This window comes from Bidens hawaiensis, unplaced genomic scaffold (genome assembly GCF_021521415.1).
Source record: "Bidens hawaiensis isolate Kalapana, Puna unplaced genomic scaffold, B.hawaiensis_p1.1 tig00008951_1, whole genome shotgun sequence".
Lineage (NCBI taxonomy): Eukaryota > Viridiplantae > Streptophyta > Magnoliopsida > Asterales > Asteraceae > Bidens > Bidens hawaiensis.
The window spans coordinates 511,159-531,707 of NW_027491653.1; the positions used below are offsets into that span (position 1 = coordinate 511,159).

At 36.1% G+C, this 20,549-nt stretch overlaps 3 protein-coding genes across 3 annotated transcripts; 1 reads left to right on the plus strand and 2 right to left on the minus strand.

Moving 5' to 3' along the window:
* Positions 1-8,841: 8,841 nt before the first annotated feature.
* LOC143530586 (large ribosomal subunit protein eL27x-like) lies at positions 8,842-9,397 on the minus strand. The gene has a single exon (XM_077026078.1). It carries the CDS (start codon positions 9,368-9,370, stop codon positions 8,963-8,965), a length of 408 nt encoding a protein of 135 aa, XP_076882193.1. The 5' UTR covers positions 9,371-9,397; the 3' UTR covers positions 8,842-8,962.
* A 1,080-nt stretch (positions 9,398-10,477) lies between these two features.
* Positions 10,478-13,415, plus strand: LOC143530632 (flavin-containing monooxygenase FMO GS-OX5-like). The gene is made up of 8 exons (XM_077026118.1): positions 10,478-11,014; positions 11,779-11,849; positions 12,250-12,396; positions 12,481-12,563; positions 12,647-12,780; positions 12,867-13,042; positions 13,164-13,246; positions 13,370-13,415. The coding sequence occupies exons 1-8, from the start codon at positions 10,486-10,488 to the stop codon at positions 13,413-13,415; spliced, it is 1,269 nt and encodes a 422-aa protein (XP_076882233.1). The 5' UTR covers positions 10,478-10,485.
* A 3,502-nt stretch (positions 13,416-16,917) lies between these two features.
* Positions 16,918-19,984, minus strand: LOC143530587 (uncharacterized). Its single transcript, XM_077026079.1, has 8 exons — positions 19,679-19,984; positions 19,002-19,064; positions 18,788-18,883; positions 18,461-18,508; positions 18,239-18,310; positions 18,084-18,142; positions 17,440-17,533; positions 16,918-17,249 (listed from the first exon to the last, which is right to left on the minus strand). Exons 1-8 carry the CDS (start codon positions 19,973-19,975, stop codon positions 17,103-17,105), a joined length of 876 nt encoding a protein of 291 aa, XP_076882194.1. The 5' UTR covers positions 19,976-19,984; the 3' UTR covers positions 16,918-17,102.
* Positions 19,985-20,549: the final 565 nt, after the last annotated feature.

Here is a 20,549-nt window from a genome sequence, read left to right on the forward strand (position 1 = left end):
ATTGTTATTAATTATTAACACATATTTATATACACATACTAATACTTAATAGTATAAAATGTAATATGTGTCTAATAAGATATTTATACACACACATATATACAATATCAAATACTTAGAAATATATATATGATTAAATCATATGGTCCGGTCCGATTTTATACGGTTGGTTTTCGTTACAAATCGTAAACCAAACCGTTCGTAACGGTTTGAAAATTTTCAAATCAACCAAATGTTAAGAAAGAAAACCAACCGTGAAATTAAACCGATGACCGGTTTGGACGGTTTTACGGTTTCGAACCGAATCGTGAACAACCCTAATCACTACTTACCAAGGCTCACACGGAAACACGTATTGAAAAATGTCAACTTTTGTTAGTAATTAGAAAACTTGCAATACTTTGGGGGTGTTTGGCCTAGCTTTTTTAACAAAGCTTATAGTTTTTTTTAGTTTTTTTTTTATAAAATAAGCTTAGTTTAGTGTGTGGTTTGGCTTATTAAGCTTAAGCTTATTAGCTTATATAGGCTAATTTGAAGAAGCTTGTTTGAAGATGTTTTTTTTAATTTATTTGTAAAAGCTTATTTGTGTAAGGAAATAAGCATAAGCCAAAAAATAAAAGCTAGGCCAAACACCCTCTTTATCGAACTACACATTTAACTTTACAAAAACTATCAGAGTCGTTATAATGCATGCCAACATTTAACTTGCAATATCAACTATGATAGTTTTAAGGTTTAGAAAATCATAGTCGATATTACGTAAACAAACTTCACATGTACATTTTATTATCATGATCCCTTTCGAAGGCATGGCGTATGATCCATTTTCATATATATTTCTTCCTTACAATTCTATGTACGCAAATTTTTTTTATGAACATCAAGTTTTTGTCAAGAAATTTATTTTTTTATATGGATTACTTTAGGATTATTCGCATATAAAGAGAATACATAAAATACATAAATTTATTCACGTATAATATAGCTAAAGACTTAAAATGTTACCTGACATGTAGTTAGTAATATATATAAATAGGAAAACAATATTTATAATTTTCTTAATAATTTATTAATTTGCGTTACGTGAATCTTCTGTAAAATGCATGCATTATATAATATGAAAGAGAAAATTGTGTTGGGTACTATTGAGAGATTTACATATCTGTTATGATTTTATTGAGATGCGTAAGAAACATGGACAATGACATGTTACGATATTTTATTAAAATGATTATTGAAATGAGTAAGAAACGTGAAAAATGATTTTATGATTTTGTCGGAATGGGTAAGGACAGGGCCGGGCCTAGGGGGCTAGATGGTCGACGGTCCTTGACCCAACATCCTATTAAGCTTGAAATTTATTTTTAGAAACATTTATATGTATTTTTATAAAAAACGATATGCATATTTAATGTCTAAATTCAATTACATAACAACTAGAATGATCTAGTGATAAAAGGGTATGACTTCAACAAAAAAATTGTGGTATCTAGTCTCATTAGCCAGTTGAGACATGTTTAATCATATTTTTATACAAAAGTTTTTTACACAACCCAAATCATAACCATGTAAGAATATTCAAAAATTAAATTGTTTAAACCCAACAGAATACTCCTTTTATTTAAAGCCAAGAGTATTTTTAGCCTTCGGCCCAAATTTTTATTTCAATTCTCGAAGCTGACGCTGGGCAAGGAACATGAAAAATGAGAAATATTTTTATTTATTAATATTAATAGTTTATATTAAAGGTCAGTAGTAGCCCATGATGAGGACTTTATTTTTCTTTTCGTTCTCTTTAACCGATGAATAATTAGACCACATGTAATGGGTCGTCTTTTTCACCTCATAACACCCCTTCCCCTAAAACACCAGGAACACCACTAGGAGCGCTTTGGAGGTTTTAGAGGGGGGGGGGGGGGGCGGTGGTCTGGCTTGATCTTAATTGGTTGGTCAAAATTGGCCGTTTGACAACTGTCCTTAAAAAACATTTTTTTATTTATAATTATTTTATACCCTATAATACCCCGCTTATCAAATATTTAAACCACAACACATTCTCTCATAAAAATAACCCCACACACCAAAATGAGAGAATAATTCAACGAAATGAACCGTCGACTAGTTAAAATACACGACATTGGGAGTCAACGTTTTGAGTTGATGCAACAAAATTCTCAAGTCAATAACGACTTAGCCGAGATATTGAAAGAATGGCAAATGAACAAATATGCCATTTTGCCGCAAGACTTCACCCTACTCACCGACTAGACGTGCACAGAAAAACCGGTTTCGGAACCGAACCGGTGGAACCGACCCGGAACCGGTTCCAGTTCCTACCCGATGGACCTCATACCCGGTTTGGGTATTTTTGTACCCGAAATTCAGACCCGGTTCCACTAATTGTATTTTCCAATCGGTTCCTAACCGGTTCCAAATTGTACCCGGTCCGATTCTTACCCGAATAACCAGTTCCGCCGGTTTTTTTTAAAAGGTCAACTGCAGGTCAAACTAGCCGTTAGAACCGGTTACAACGGTAATATAGCCGTTGGAACCGGATTTTGAGAGAATTATAGCCATTGTAACCGGTTCCAACGGCCATATTACCGTTGTAACTGGTTTTTGAGAAAAAAGAGCCGTTGTAACCGGTTCCAACGGTAATATAGTCGTTGAAACCGGTTCTTTATGCTCAAAACCTATATATAAGTTGTTTTCCATCACTTGTGTCACCACCAAACTCAAAAACAAATTAAAATATTTCTTCTTTAGCAAACCCGACCATCCAGCTCAATATTATTATGGCACCCATCAACAAAACTAACAAGAAGGCTAAGAAGAGTGTTTTTATTGAACCCGTTCGTGCTATAGAGGACCCAAATGTTCTTGCGGTCGTCACCCATACCCGAAACCAAGACGTATGAAAGAATTGGGATTTGGTTGTCAATGCCGAAGGTGATCAAAAGGCTCGTTGCAAACTATGTGGAAAACAATTAAAACACGATTCAAACTCGACTTTGAGAAAGCACATCGAGAAGCCATATTGCACGGCCTTGAAGGGATTGGCGCAACCGATCAAGTTGACTTGGGTAAAGATGATACACTATTTCGTTACAACACGACTCAAGTTCAAGATAGAATGGCAAAGTTCGTTATTCAACGAGGTTTGCCGTTTAACCACTTTGATGACCCGGATTTGACGGCGTTGATTCGAGAAACTCTACAACCGCGATACACACATGTAAGTCGTACTACCTTAAGACGCCATTGTATAAAGTTGTGGGAGTGTGCTAAAAAAGAGTTAATCGAGTTTTTTCATTCTTTACAAGCGATGGTTAGTTTAACTACTGATGTTTGGTCGGCACCACACGGGTTGCCCGAATCATACATATATGTAGAGGTGCACAAATCGGGTTTTTTAAATACCCGGGTTCGGGTATGACCGGGTACGGGTATGATCGGGTATTGGTAGTAATCGGATCGGGTTCGGGTAGGGTATTGTCTCTTAAAATCATACCCTATGCATCGGGTTCAGGTCGGGTATAGCATCGGGTATTCTAAAACCGGGTATTTGAATACCATATTATCGGGTATTGAAAAAACCCTATTTACGGGTTTTTTTCCGGTATTTTTTGGTATAGATTGGATTTTTTAAAAGCTTACACTTTTTAGGGGTATTATTCGGGTATTTTTAAGGTGTTTTTCGGGTATACATCGGGTATTTGAAATACCCGGTTTCGGGTATTGGAAAACCCCGGTTTCGGGTTCGGGTATTACCGGGTACAAATCGGGATTTCGGGTATTACCGGGTACAAATCGGGTTCGGTTCGGGTTCGGGTTTTAGTGTCAAAATGCATACCCTATCCGTACCCTACGGGTAGGGTCGGGTACGGGTTCGGGTATAAAAAACAAGGGTATTAGAAAAACCGGCTCCGGGTATTTATTTCGGGTCCGGTTCCGGGTTCGGGTTTTTTGTGCACCTCTACATATGTGTCACCGCTCATTGGGTTGATCCGGTGACATGGCAATTGATGAAACGAACCATCGCTTTTGGAAACTTCCCGTTCCCACATACCGCCGAAAAGTTGTTTGACTAGCTTGATGAAGTTATAACGACTTACAACTTGAGAAATAAAATATTTTCAATTTCGTTTAACAACGCATCAAACAATACCAAGGCGGCCGAAAAATTTATCATCAAATATTCACCATCTTGTTTCGGGGATTTTTTTAATGTTCGATGTATTGCACATATCATCAACTTGGTTGTTTAGAAAGGTATCGACAATGAAAACATTTGTGACGATTTAAAATTTTTAGACTTAAAAAGGTATCGACAATGAAAACAAGATGTCTTCAAAAATGGTAAAATAAGACATCTTGAATATAAGAATTATTGCAAGTCGGTTGCAATAAAATATTTGGGGCCGAATTGGGATGTTCCAACCCGTTGGAACTCAACTTGTCATATGCTCAAGTGTGCTTTCGCCCAACGCCAAACTTTACAAAGTTTTTATAACAATCTTGTTGACGTACGAGAGGCCGATATGCTCCCGGAAAGTGTTTGGGTCAATGTCGGTTTTTTGTTGGAGTATCTTGACGTGTTCAAAAACTCAACAACAAAGTTATCGGGAGTCTATTACCCTACTAGTTGGGTTTTGCAAGAATTAAACTACATGTCTTGTACTTTTAAAGAGTTTGAAGAGAAGAACAAACTCTTCAAGAATACTGTTGTGGTGATAAAGGAAAAGTTTTTAAAATATTTTGAAAACATACCGCCGGTCTTTACTTGTGCGGCCGCTTTAAACCCCTATCGGAATGTTCATGGGGTTGAGACAACGATTGAGGAAATATTCGACAACATGGGTATGCACGAGATCGACCCGAAGTTGTCGACGGAAGCGAAGGAAAAGTTCAACAAAAACCTTCAAGACCTTTACGACCATTATTTTCAAATGTATGGTCCAAGCACGAGATCGTCTTTTGTGAAAAAAACAACTAGCAGGCCGTGCAAGGACCCACTTATAAACTTGACGAATGCGGTTCGTGAATCGGCATCTAAGAGGCAAAGAGGAAATACACCAACTAGCGAACTTGGTCGATATAGTGGAGCAAACTATGTTGAGGGTGCAACGGTCGACGAAATTCGCAATATTGATTTGTTGGCTTGGTGGAAAGGAAAACAAAACGAATTTCCTATTCTATCCGCCATGGCTCGTGATTTGCTTGCCGTACAAGCCTCAACGGTTGCTTCCGAATCCGTTTTTTCTCTTAGTGGGAGGGTATTATCAATGCGAAGAACAAAATTAACTCCCGAGTCTCTAGAGGTTTGCATTTGCCTAAAGGACCATTTGGATGCGGTGGATCGTGTATAACACAAGGCGAACTTTGAATACGAAATACCAATAGAGCGTCTTATTCATGATAAGGAGGCGGATGACGGACTTTCTTCCGATAATGAAGACGAGGGTGAAGACCAGAGTGAATACGAAGAGGAGTTGTAATTTTTATTTGTTTTAGTTAAATTATTTGTAACAAGTTCAATTAATATTTAGTTTTGATTTGTTTAATAATAACTATTTTTGTTTTGTTTATTACTAGTACCGGTTTATTGTTACATTTTTAATTTTTTGTTATTTTTTTAATAACGACGAACATTTTATTTATTTAAACAATAACTATTACAAACATTATTAAAACATAAACGATACTAAACATAACAACCTAAACCAAATAAACACCGTTCGTCGTTTTAATCCGGCGTCCTACAACGATTAAACGTTATCACCGGTGGTAGATGCTTGGGTTGTAGAGCCGGACCACTCTCCAACTTCTGCTTTTTTAGCATCCAAACTTCTTTTCTCACGACAATACTTATTCGTATGTTTTTGTAATGTCGAGTTGGATCCTGCTTTAAGAAACTTCGAGCAATATTTGCAACGAGCCATCTCTTGTCCGTCGATCATGAGACACAAGTCGTAATGAACCCAAACATCAGAGCATCGTGTTGTTTCGATCACCATAACAACCTCATCATTAGTTGCCATTTTCTTGTCGGTTTAACCTTAATCGTGATTGAGAGTGTGTTATATAGTTTGGAAAGTGGTTTAACTAACAACACACAACATTGCTATTTATAGTATCTTTTTAAGCTTAATATAGTAAAGAAACAGGTTCCAACGGTCAAAAACGGCTATATAGCTGTTGGAACCGGTTTGTAACGGCTAGTTTATTTGAATTTCAAAAAAAACCGGCGGAACCGGTTTTTACGTAATACCCGGTCCCGATTCCTACCCTACCCGGTTCCTAAAAGTTGACATTTTGGGGCATTGGTTCGGGTCTGGAACTGACCCGGTTCCTGACTGGAACCGGTCCTATTTTCTACCCGGTGTCAAAAAAACCGGTTCCAAACCGGTTCGGGTTTTTACCAGTACCCGATTATGTGCACCTCTATCATCGACAATGTCAGGAGACTAGTCGAAATCAGAAGATACATAATTATTAAGAAATATGGGCTCAATAAAGAAGACTAAATATTTTATTTTAGGTATTTGTTTTGTTTTTGATGTGTTTTTTTATTTTTATTGAGCGAGCCACGAGCCCGAGCTTCGAGCCTCGAGCTTTTTGAACAGCCCTACGCGCAACACCCTCATAGAGGCAGGGGTGGCTCGTGGGACAGCGAAAACAAATTAGGGCTTTAGGCCCCTGCTCAGTTAAGGCCTCTAAATAAAAAAAACGTTATATATAGATATATTATAATGAGTATAATATACTTAAAGAAATGTATTGGTGTGGTGGGTAGGCCTCGGTTGTTACTAAAGTATAAGTTATGAGTTCAAACCTTGTAATAATCAATTTTATTTCTTAACAGTTGTTATAAAAAAGCCCAAAAATTTTGTTTTGATTTAGGCCTTCACATTCGTTTAGCCGGCCCTGCATAGAGGGTTATTCGGTACACATGGTTTTAGTTTCACAATTTTATTTTCATGTTGTTTTTTCATGTTTAATTCTTTATTTGTTGTTAATTATTTTAAGTATGTCTTGATGCGTTTAAATTTGTTATATTTTTATAATACGTTTATTTGATGAGTTGTAATTATCCTTTGTAATAGGAATCATGAGAAGAAAAACAACATATATAAAATCGATACAATAAAGGACCGGCGTAATCTACTATATGATAAAGTGACTAAAACTCTTTGTGTGCCAACTAAAACAGCCAGATCTATGGCTTAGTTATGCTTCGACATACGTAAAAGGCTTGTCTACGCTTACTTGTTTGAATGCGTGTGTTTGTCGTGACTCAATATACGATTTAGTCGCATTGTTATCTATGATCTTTTTCCTTTTTTTTGATGAATTTTCTTTGCTTATTTAATAATTTTTAGACACGTTTATGATAACCCAAAAAAATGTAGATTAGAATAACATAAAATGAATGATTTGTTGTGAAACTATGGAGTATGGACTAAGAGAATATGTATAATAATAGACTCTACAAAGCGAATGATAACAAATAAATAAAATGAAGAATGCTTATCATTTTTCTTTGCGTGTTTTTAAACACAAAAATCATCTTTTTTTAAAAAAATCTTTGATCATTGCAGCAGTGAAACAGTGAGACACATATTTATTAATTTAGAAGCCTTGATCAATGCAGTCACGTTCATCTCAGCCACGCTCATCTCAGGCCAGTTACAGTCAGTTACTAAAAACAGTGAAACATATATATTTATCAAGTTAGAAGCTTTGATCAATGCAGCAGTCTAAAAAAGCACAAAGCTTTGACAATAACAAAATGCTTCAGCACACCTAATTCAATAATTACTTACATGTGGGTCTGCAAGAGCTAAAGATAGGAGAAGTTTACGAGGGATTCACTTGATGAAAGATATGTAAAAGCAATGAGAAACTCTGGTTCTAGTTGTGTTTGGTCTTACCAATGCCACTCCGAGTGAGCCAGGCTCGTTACAAACACATACAGACAGCTAGGCAAAGCAGGTTGGATTAGACAGATATATTAGACCATTTCACCACACCAGCTTCGTAAAACTCAAGTCAATTAAAACAGGTAAAATACTTGAATTATATAGAGCACTTTAAAATTTTCCTTACCTAATATCTTGAAAGAAATCTAATTCCTTAACGCATCTTTTAAAAATCGGAGAACAGTGAAGTTATTGAAAATGAGCTAATTGTAAACATAAAAATGATTTCAACTAGTGAATCATCCCTGAAAACACACTAACACCAGCCAATTAAAAAATAAAACAAAAACAAAACAAGTACCTCGATTGAATCACTACTACACCTTAGAGAGTTAGAGCTAATCACAAGCTTGTGGCTCGCTAGAATAAAAATAGCTTAAAAAATTGATTTAAAACAATCTGAGCTGAGTTGGCTCATTTTTGTAAACGAGCCAAAGTCAACCAAAGCTCGGATAGAATCATGGCTCGGCTCAACTATAAGCTAGTTTAACTTCAAAATCAAGCTAGAGCCTAGCTGAACGACATCACTTAATTTCAAGCTTAGGCTCAACTCGTCAAAATCCCAACCTGAACTACAAAAAACTGACACAAAATATCGCAAATTCGACCAAAACCAAGTAATCAACATATCACACCTAATAATACACTAAAATCAGCACATTCAAAACTGATGCAATCACATATTAATCAATGCAGATCAAACCAAAGCAGCAAAACTAGGTCAGAATATCGCTATTTCAAAACATATCGAAACTGAAACCAGCACGCATCACATAAAAACCACTACAAATTAACAATAAATATAGCAAAATTAAGTCTAACTCACGGAATTTAAACGTAAAATCAAATACTCGATATAAAAATATCGAAACCAAAAGTGCATTAAGAACAATAACAGTCTAGAATCATCATCCAAAACATAAAACTTAAACTTAACATAACAAACAAAAACCAAGCGAAACATAATACTCATCATTTCTTCAGAACCTGAGCTTGGAGAAGAACCACCTGTTCTTACCGGTCTTAAACCGTTCCTCAAACCTAGCTTTAGTCTCCTTACAAGCAGTCACCTTCTTGTCACGTGACTGCAACGCATCAACCGTAACAACATCCTTCAGATCCACATCCAAAGTGTACCTAGTCGGCATGATGTGGTTGTAGTTCACAAGCTTTATGAACGCCTTCACACGTGACTTCTTTGCTGTTTTCAGCGCTGAGTCCTTCCGGATCACCTTCTTCGGGTACTTTGAGATTCCGGCAACCAAACAGTGGCCGTACGGACGGTCACGGGTTCCATCGTCGAATTGCCTGACGATTACGGCCTTACGGCCGGCAAATCGGCCGTTGAGGACCACCACTGCCTTGTTTGGCTTCAGGAACTTCACCATCTTCGCCGCCGCCGCCGCTGCTGTTGTTACTCTGATTAGGTTAGGGTTTTGGCGATTAAGGCTTCTGATTTATAGTATTCATTTTTATGGGCCACACGCTTATAGGGCCTAGGCCTAATAACTTACTAGTCCAAAATTCTATTATTTACTTGAAAGTTGAAAGTTTAAGCCCACATGGTTTTATTTCTTCTTTTAACTAGATGTGTACAAAACCATTTTTCTTTTCCAAACCGTTCGGTTTGAAACCGGTTTAAGTGTAGAACTAGTTAAACTGATCAGAACGGTTAAGTTTGGTTTAAAATCGGTTTGAGGTAATTCGATTTGGTTTAAAAACTCGTTTGATATATGAAGCGGTTCGGTCCGGTTTTCGGTTAACAAGTTCCAGACTGGGTTTTTTGTACACCTCTACTTTTAATTAACAAACTACTCTACAAACTTTCGTGTTTTAAGTTAGGATATTCTTTTTAACATTTTCGGTTGTGTCGGGCTAGTGAGCTGGTGGTGGAGTGGTAAGGAACAGACTAGGTGTTTTATGTGACCAATGTTTGATTACAGCCTGTTCATTTAGTTTCACGTCACTAGGTGATGATGGGAGACTAGGTGAGTAGGTGGCTTTCACTAGTTGGACATTTGAACTAAACGGGGTGACTTTGAGCGAGTGTTCACATATGTTGGCATTGGGTGAGGGTTTTCCTAAAATCAAAGACGAGTGTATCCCGATTTAAATGTCAAGGGATCCAAAACACACAAATTAAGAAATGTTTGATCATTTTATTTTATGAGCTGTAAAATAACAATAAGGTCCTTTAAGTTATTATGGTTAAAAACCATTTTTCTTCCTTGGCTAAAAAATGACATTTAATAGTAAGAATATAATTGAAAATTGAATTTATATGTATAAAAATAATATTTAAATTGGGACAATTAAAAATAAAAAAATAGACATTTAAAATAGGAGGACAGAGAAGTATTAAATCACCATGTGTACATTATTAACCAATAATGTAATGGTATTGCTATGAAGTAGTTGTCCAATTATTTTGTTTTGTTTTAAATTGGGCATTTAACCAATAAATGCCCATAACGCACAAGATAACTTGCTTCCAAATCACAACATGACTGATTCCCTGAAAGTAGCTGTGATCGGAGCCGGCATCGCGGGCCTAGTCACCGCCCGCGAGCTTCTTCGAGAGAACCACCAAGTCACCGTTTTCGAAAAATCAGACCAAACAGGTGGAACTTGGGTTTATGACCACCGAGTCGAAGTTGACGGGTGCATTCCTCTTGATCCCAACCGAACCGTTGTTCACGGAAGTCTATACGCATCTCTTCGAACAAACCTTCCTCGGCCGCTAATGGGATTCTCGGATTTCTCATTTGAAGACAAATCATACGGTGATCTGAGGTTGTTTCCTGGTCATGAAGAGGTTCTAAAGTTTTTTCAAGATTTTGCTAAGGAGTTTGGAGTTGTTAAGGTGATTCGGTTTAATTCGGAGGTGGTGAGAGTTGAGGAGTTGAGGGATGGTGAGTTTGCGGTCGAGTGGCGGTCGATGGTGAATGGTATGATGGATCAAGAGGTGTTTGATGCGGTGGTGATTTGTAATGGCCTCCATACTGAACCCCGAGTTGCCAATGATGTTCCTGGTATGTTTTAGTATTCTAATAATGCTAGTCAAAAGTTGTCTAGTTTTTTTATTTAGGCCAGCCATACACCAACAGCCAGACACATGATACATGTTGTTTAAAACGGCCATCTGGATAAAGCTTGAACGGTCATTTTAACCAAATGTTTTTTACACTTTAACCGTTTATGATCAAAATAGCCATCTAGATATTGATTAAACGGTTGTTCCAACTGATAATATTCAAAGTTTGACCTCCATATGGTCAGAACAGCCGTCCGAATATTGTTCAAACGAACATTCTAACCTTTGACTAATAAATTCAAAGTTTGGATTTTTTGGTCAACACGGTTGTCTTAGTATTTTGTGAACGACCGTTTGATAAAGTGAAATCAAATGGGATGGTGTAGGTATAGGATAACCCTTTTATATTTAATATAGTCGTGTCTACTGATTTTAAACACTAAAAACACTAATTTACTTGTCATGTACCAATTAGATTACCGAGATCCGGTTTGTAAACTAATGTGGTTATTAACACAACCAATTAAGCTCGGCTCAAATAATGATTTTAACCTGTCGATCTTGAGTAACTCGCCAATGTCATTTATATCCTAAACCAACCTCACCTCACAATGCAAAATTAACCGGTTTTTACCATTCCTTGCCAACCCCACACGATCTATTTTAGGCTTTTAGCGTATAAGTTTTAATTTTATTGTTATTTATATTTATATTTTATATGGTAAATGCTTAAAACATCTGTTTGACATATGATCGAGACAGGCATAGAGCAATGGTCAAGAAAACAAGTGCATAGTCACAATTATCGTATTCCCGAACCATATCAAGATCAAGTATGTATCTTTTCGTGCTTTTCCTCTCTTTTAGTCGATATATAGAAATATATCGAGTTATGATATTGTTAGAAGGAAACATGTCAAATGGATCTTCATGTTTCATTGGGAAGAATATTCACATATTATTTCGATGAACATAGTTTGTATAGTTATATTATCTAATAACTTTATATAACCAAAACACAAAGATATAAACTCTACAAACTCAGTGTGAAAGAATCGAGAATATGATATTGAGCTATATGTATAATATGTTATTCGATTAATGTGCAGTAGACCAAAATTTACAATTTGATCCACTGGCTAGGTTAGGCTCTGTTAGGAAAATGCTCGGTGGAATCCAATATCTCTTATTTTAAAACCTCTAAAGTACATTTTGTTATCAACAAATTGATAGGTAGTCGTGATTGGGAGTGGGCCAAGTGCCGCTGATATATCCCGAGAAATCTCAACGACTGCCAAAGAGGTTCATCTTTCTTCGAGATCTTCAAGTGTCAAGGTTAGAAAGTTGGATGAATACGAAAATATTTGGCAACACATGAAGGTATAATTTGAGTTGAATGAAGCAAACTTATTGTACAATTAGTTCCTTGAAATGTAACCATATCAACATCCGCGTCTTTAACAGATCGAACGCGTTTTTAATGATGGGACGGTCAAGTTCCAAGAAGGAGATTCTATCGTAGCGGATGCTATTATACATTGCACGGGGTATGAACTATAACCAACACTTTGGTTTCTATGTTTTTCGGAAACAAATCACTAAACTCTTCTTTTGATTCGGTATTTGTTAGGTATAAGTTTCGTTTCCCCTTTCTAAGAGCAAACAACATGGTACATGTTGACGATAATCGTGTTGGACCACTATACAAACATGTATTCTTTCCACAATTTGCACCTAGACTCGCGTTCATTGGATTAACCTATAGTATGTCCTTCATTAGGCTCTTTTTCATTAGTTTAATCACTATTATTTTATGTTATTTTGTGGTTCTTATTACTATCATTGTGAAGACAGTGGCATTCTATTTCGAGTCCTTGAGTTGCAAGCGAAGTGGGTAGCACTTGCGTTGTCCAAGAAGATATCATTGCCGTCGAAAGATGAGATGTTGGTCGATGTTTTCAAATTCTATAAAGAACTGGATGAAAATGGACTCCAGAAGCGTCACACGCATTCACTACGCTTTCAGGTTATCATCTTTTGATTATTTTTGTTACCACATTATTGATAATTTTTCGTTCATATGAGTATATGACTAATGGTCAAAGAAACTGTGTTTCTGAGTTCAACATTGATGGCTTTGTTGACAGTTTGAATATATAGATTGGTTAGCTGATCAAGTAGGACTGCATGTTGAAAATCGGCTTAAGACGGCTTTTACGAGCCTTTTTGAGTATTATAAATCACATCCTAATGATTTTTTTTTTTTTTTTTTTTTTTGGAGGAAAAACCAAGAAAATGTAAAGTTTTCATTTTTATAATTTTTTTTTTTTTTTTTTTTTTTTTTAAAAAAAAGTCAATGCATTCCAATATGTTTCTACATAGATATTACATCAATATAGCAGGTAGGCGGGCAACAAGTTGCGCCGCCACCCCTTTCTGAATTGCAAACCCTAACCTGCTAAAGACATACCCCTGCCCCTTTGGAGTCGACACATTGCTATGCACAACCTTTTGGACCCTGGTTAGAAAACGGATAGCTTCCGGTGCCAAGGAGCCAAATGTATCAAAAGCCAGAGGGACAAAAACATGTTGGTTCTCTTCGCAGGCTTTAGCATGTTTCTCCACCTTCTTCGTTTCAGCCCTTTTCATTGCTTGCCCAGCTACAAACCCATTATCCCTCAAACCAGCTAAGGGAGATACCCCTGTGAGGTCAACACAAGCGTGTTTTCCCCCGGCCCAACCAAAGACGAGCAAATCTGCCGGTCGTAGAGTGGATCTCCCTTCCGTGGGGTCTGTAAGGAAGTTTACGGGGGCTTCCTTTTTAGTTGATATCCCAGCTCGCCTTAAGATGTCCCAAAGAACGTCCCGCACCCAATCATGTCGGTATTTGAACCCAGGCATCTCCTTGCAATGAACCGCATGCTCTCCAAATTTATCCAGGCAGGCCTTACGGCAGATCGGACATGTTTCGTCTTCTGGGTACATTGGGACCATCAAACGGTACTTAAGAATGGCCCTATACTCGACCGCAGACATGCTTTGGCCCAAGCCATCAATCGGGATAACGGTCAGAAAATCTTGGGCATGAGGACCTTGTAAGCATTCAAAAACCGCCTTCTGTCGAGGGGACAATCCAAAAACTTCTCCCAGGCTCTGAGCGATTTTTCCAAAAAGGGCATTCGCCAAAGTTTTTTGAGGCTTTGGTGGGGCGGTGTCCATATTAGAGAAACCGCCAATGTCAAAGTCTGGGAGAGCGCCATTTAGGCGTTCCAGGGCCTGCACGTAGTCTGGGTCCAGGTCGACAACTCCGCTATTCCTTAAGATGTGATTCTGTAGCTTCCAAGACTGAGCCCTCGACGCTACAAAAGCGTAAACCCCAACATCATGAGCCGAAAGAAGGCCTAAACCCCCTAAGCGCATCGGTAAAGATGCAAGTCGCCACTGAAGATCACCAAAGAACGGGCCTCCACATACAACTATGTCTTCGATGGCTTCTCGTAGCCCCTTATCAAAACAGGATACCGCATCATCCATCATATGGGGGTGGCATGTTCGTAACCCAAAAAGCAACTTAGCAACCCCCATGCAAGACCTAAGCAGGAGGAGTTCGCTCTGGGGATCCCTAAGGCAAGGTAAGAGTTTCATAAGATCAACCGCACGAGATGCTCTCCGCCTCGCCAACTCCTTAATAAAGTAGGGATCTCGACTAACAGCCCCTCCAAGGAGCTTTACCCCTCTCTCTGGTCTACCAATCCCACTAGGGAAGAGCCCATCTTTGACTTTCACCCCATTACACGCTGGCCAAAAAAACCTCGGTTTCCTAATGATTATAGAGACGTGTGGGTTTTGTAATCTCGTTAAAGATGATATAAGAAATGATTAGTGATCACTAATCAAAGGGAAACAAAGGTTTTACCAATATGTAGTCTATTGTGTGTATTACTGTATTTAGCAAGTGTTTGATTCAAATAATAATCAATAAATATATTACATTAAGTATTATAAGCATCCTGAGATTAGGTTTGAAAACAATTTATTGGTTTTTCTAAACAAAAAAACGATGCACTTTGTAAGTGGCTTTGACTCGGGTCTATTAAAACGGAGCTAATACCGGATTCTCAAGAAATATGGGACAGGGATTGCTTCTTAAAATATTGAGAACAAAACAAAATCTTGGACACAAATCTCCAATTATATATCGTATCATAAAAAATCTTTTGAAAGTGAGATCTAACCAATAAATAAGTTGGTGGTTTGAGCCTTGATGTTATCAAACTTTGGTGAATCTTGTTTATTATTTAAAATAGAAACTTGCTGCATAACGAGGAATTCGAATTGTGTATCACGTGCATTCAGAGACAATGCATTCACTGATTCACATGCTAATTGTACATGCTAGCTAGAAGATATTATCATTATGTGCTATTGACATCAGGTGTTTATCCTCGTTAAAGTGGCATACATAAGTGATCTACGTGAGGGGTCGTCTGTGCCCCCATGAACTTTTCATTGTTTGTAGTATATATGCAATTTGATATTAACAAACCCCCAAGGGATTCTCGTGTTTACCCCCACGATTGTCTTTGAAAGAATACGTTAAGTTAACATGGAGAAAGAAAAAATAATGTAACTAGAAAAAAATTAAAAAGTTTTATTGGCATTTGGCAATTATAAAGTCACTTGGTTTGTATGGGATATGAAGATGCAATGAAGAATTTAATTCATCGGCAAACACAATGTGGTTATTGTCTAATTGATTTTGTGTTTCATATTCGAGGGACTAATGTTGTTTGTTTGTTTGAAAAGTTGAGGGACTTATGTTGACATGTTGAGAAGATAGAGTTGGTGACTTGGTGTTGTCTATTTGCATTCTATCGCCAGGATGTAACACTCTTCCATCTTTCAGATCTTTCAGAATGTTTAGATCACCGTCTTCAACTCTTTTTTTGTTTTTTTTTTGTTTATCAATCTCTCAATTTTCTTTGATAGTCATTATTATCTTTGTAGTTATTGCATTTTCTCTCTCGTGCTCTTTAATTCGTGTATAATCATCTTTGTTCATTTATTCTAGTGTTTATGAGACTACAGATTACATCAACTGTTCGTCATATTGTGATTTGTTTTGTTAGTATTTGCTCTTTGAGATTTTGTACATATTGTGCATTTATTGGTTAATAAAGATCTCTGAAATTTTACGCATATAAGATGAATTTTATGATTAAAATTATTTAAACAATGATAGTTAAATATAGACGGTTCGTAACACTACAACTCATAGTTTCCACATATAGACATGATCAATATGTCACAACAGTTTTTTACCCCAGACAAAAAGTTGATTTTCTAAGTTGAAACTTCAAAAAGTGTTATCAAGATCTATCAACAACCATACCTTGTAAAATCTTACCCATAATAAAGCTATTGGTACTATTTGGTTGGGTCTAACGAGGATGAAATGATAGCAAACCGGCAAACCCACACTTCTATTAACATTTGCAAATAAAAAGATGAGTATCGAGACTTCATACCAACATTGATCGGTATGTGTTCAAACACTAAGCAAATTTGAAGAAAATCACGATGCGATATTTGGAATTCGTAAACCATAACACCTTGACTACCAGTTGATCGATTCTGTATCTTGTAATATTTTGGGTGGGTATATGTGCGAAAATTGTATTGACTTGATGTTATGATTTTTACCTTTTGTGTTCTCAGATGATTGGTTGCTTGTACTTCCATAACAAACTTTTGTAATTCGAGTTCTACATCTCTATGAAAATATAAAGTTATAAAATGTCTTCAACTATAATTCTGATCTCTGCTCATAAAATTATTCATGTATGTCGAATTATTCATCCAACATCAAATCAACGCAGTCCATTTGACATGTTCCCTTAATATTTGACCCTTAGGTATAAAACACGACCCAAATCAACCTATTCATAAGTAAATAGGTCATTTTCTAAACGTGCATCAAATAGTGTCGTCTATATTAGACAAATGTGCATCAATGAAAACAGTGGATACTTCAAAAAACCAAAGCAACGCATTTCAAAGTCCTAAACCAAATTTAACAATTACCATCATCGTCTCCTTACAGCTGCACCCTGGGCTCGTGGGGCAGCACCAACCGCTTGTTGTGTTTGGGCACCGGCTTGTTCTTCAGGCATGTTCATGCCTTGTGTGACAGCATTCATCACAATAAGTCCAAGAGGGACCAAGTACATCCACTGATATCAAAAGAATATGAAGATAAAGTTAATCATAAACTTGATATGATCCCAGAAAAAAAAATAAATGGTAAAACATGAACCATTTATAAATATATTAAAAAAAATAGTTTTGTTCATTTTGTTCTCACAATAGCTTAGTGTTCTGTAATAAACCCCGCCCTATATTAAAAAAGCCAAGATTACTCACATATTTAGCCCAAAAAGATCTCTCAACCATTGGCTTTACGCCTTCATCATCTCCAATATCAACGCCTCCAATATCTTCGGAAAATATTGGGGTCCTGATTTAAGTTGCAATAAAGAGCTTTAAATAAGATTATGTGAATATGCAAACTAATAAAAAAAATAAAACAATTATATGTTGCAAATAATTAGAAAGCCCAACGGTCTTTGTTACCTACTACTTACAAATAAAGCATGCCAGTTGAATCAGAATTTAAATTTTAAATAAAAATAAAACTAGTATTCAAGCCTATATAAACACCCTAAACTAAAATAATTATGATAATGAATATATAAGGGAAGTTTCTATAGATATTCAAAGCGCAATTATGTGAATTGAATGGTGAAAATTACACAATCAGTTAAAATATTACAGGCAGTAGAAATAGCTTTCAGAAGTATTTATTCTGTTTGAAGTTCTAAAAATCTATTGAGAAAATTCAAACTTTTTCAAAAACATAATAAATAATATAAGCCAAAATGGACATTTTGATTCAAAAAACCAAACGTGAAATGGAAACAAAAATCTGCCAGTTAAGATAAAGTAAGGACAATCATTTTTTGTTGCAGTTGACATGAAACTAAACTGAGAATCAGAAGTTATTTCACCTTGGCGCAAGCTCGCTGTACTTTAAAGCTGTGTGAGAATTGAAGAACAATTTTGCAGGCTGGAACAATAAACAAGAAATTACATATCAAAGATCAATTTATGAAGCAACACGGATAATATAAACAAATGAGTAAAAATATTGGTGCAAACTAACAAGTTTTAGTTGGCGAGGATACTGGCAAGCCCCAGAAGAGCCATAGTTAACAGCCAAAATATTAACACCTTCCTGTAATCATATATAATTAGTGCAAGTTCAGAAATCATCTGGTTTCCTATAATGAGACACTCTATATCAATGTCAACCATGATGAATACAAGCATATCTTTAACTTATCCTTAGGGTTGACTTTTTATACTGATGGAAAAGAAAAATCACCATGTGTATATGAATATGCTCATCTAGTCCATCCCTTGGAAGACACCTCTGAAGTAATAAAAAACACAAACATAATGAGAAACTTGTATTACACATAATATGTTTAAAGAGCTTCTAGACGATTCATTATTCATTCTGTTTCAGCAGATGCATAAACATCATGTTACACTGTTAACTGTTTGAACTTTGAACAACTTATTATCAGATCAAAATATCAAACATAAAGGAAAAAAACTGTCTTTTTTATCTGCTATGAATTCATCGTATGCAAAAATTATACATAAACCAGTAGTTAGTGATGCATAATATGTCTGCTATGAAACTTACTGCTTTTACTGACGAAATAACATAGTCCCTCCCAGGAGCATTTAACACATCAGATGGTAATCTAATTTTGTAGTAGTCATCATTTTCCAGTAGTTTCTGAAAGAACATATAATCAAGAAACCGAACTGAGTCATACAAAAAAGCATAAACAAAATGACTACAATGATAAAACGGAAAAAGAAAAAATATATAGAGGAAGCTGAAGAAGAATCACTTTAAACTTCTCCTTCTCTGTTGCAGTAAGATCGTTCCTTGAGAACCGAAGCTTCGTAAGAGTCTGATTCAAAGAAAATCAAATATATCCATTAATGGCGTTACGGATATACAACTATACAAAGAAGCATGTGCATATATCAGTCCTTGTTGAGAAACATTACAACAATAAAGCACATATATTTCTTCCATGGGTAATAACCAATAATCAAATGCTTTTGAAGTAATAAACAAAACAAGGTTAACCTATCAATAGCATATATCACACTTCATAAAAACTACTGTCAATTACCCTAAAAATTCATCAACAGACTTAAATCAAGTCAAGTATTTGTTTGAGCAGTCAACAGCATATACTACACTTGGTAACAACTACAGCAAACTGCCCTAACATTCATCAACAGACTTAAATCAAGTCGAGTATCTGTTTAACACTTTAACCAGTCAACAACATCTACTACACTTGATAAACAACTACTGCAAATTGCCCTAACATTCATCAACAGACTAAATCAAATACAAAATATTGTTTGACCAGTCAACGGCATATACTACACTTGATAACATAACAACTACTGCAAATTTCTCTAAAATTCATCAGCAGACTTAAATCAGGTACAAATTTCACCACAAAATCAGTTATCAGTATCTAAATCGTAACAATAACTTATTATATACCTGTCCGCCATGAGGAGAAGTCTTAATTCGAGCAGTGAAAGTGCCAGCGGCGGAGAACTCAGAGGAATCACCGAACGCGTGTTCGAGAAGGAATTGAATTCTGGAGTCGGATTCAGAGTCTTTCCTGGTAGTAGGTTGAGGAGGAGATTGGATCTGAGGTGATGATACGTCCGGTGAACGTCCGCCTTCTAGACCGAATTCTTCGTCGTCCGCCAGAAGCTCGTCCGATTGGAAAGCTGAGGAATTCGATAGGGAGAATAGGAATAGGAGTAGGAGTAGGAGGATCGAGAGCTTCATCGTGGTAAAGTAAACAGACAATCAGACTTTCATGTAATTCTAGCTTTTGTACATCCATTTCTTGTATTTTATATATTTTACTTTCATTTAGTCTATTTATACATCATGTTATTATACCTCTCGTTCATGTATGTATACATTCATTTTTTATATATATATGGTAGGGTTAATGTAAAAAACAATAGTTTTGTGAGAAACATAAGAATAGATCTTGGCCATTGGATCTAGTATCTAGTGGTTGAGATTAGTAGTTTATAAATACTGTATAATTTTCTATTTACATTGTATAGTGTCCTATTTTAGTGGTGTGCTTGATTTTAAAGCCTTCTCACACTTTTCACAAAACAAATATTTTTTATTTGAACTTTTATATATATATATATATAGACACCTCAATTTCACGTATTTATAAGCAAAAAAGACAGCCAAAAATTTGTTTAGGTCATTATCCTAAATTAACCGAACCGAGTAAATCAAAAATCGATTGGTTAATAAAATTAATTAACCAATGGCTTCATAAAAATCTAAAAAAAACTACAAAAGAAAATAGACATGTTATAATTCTACCTCTAAC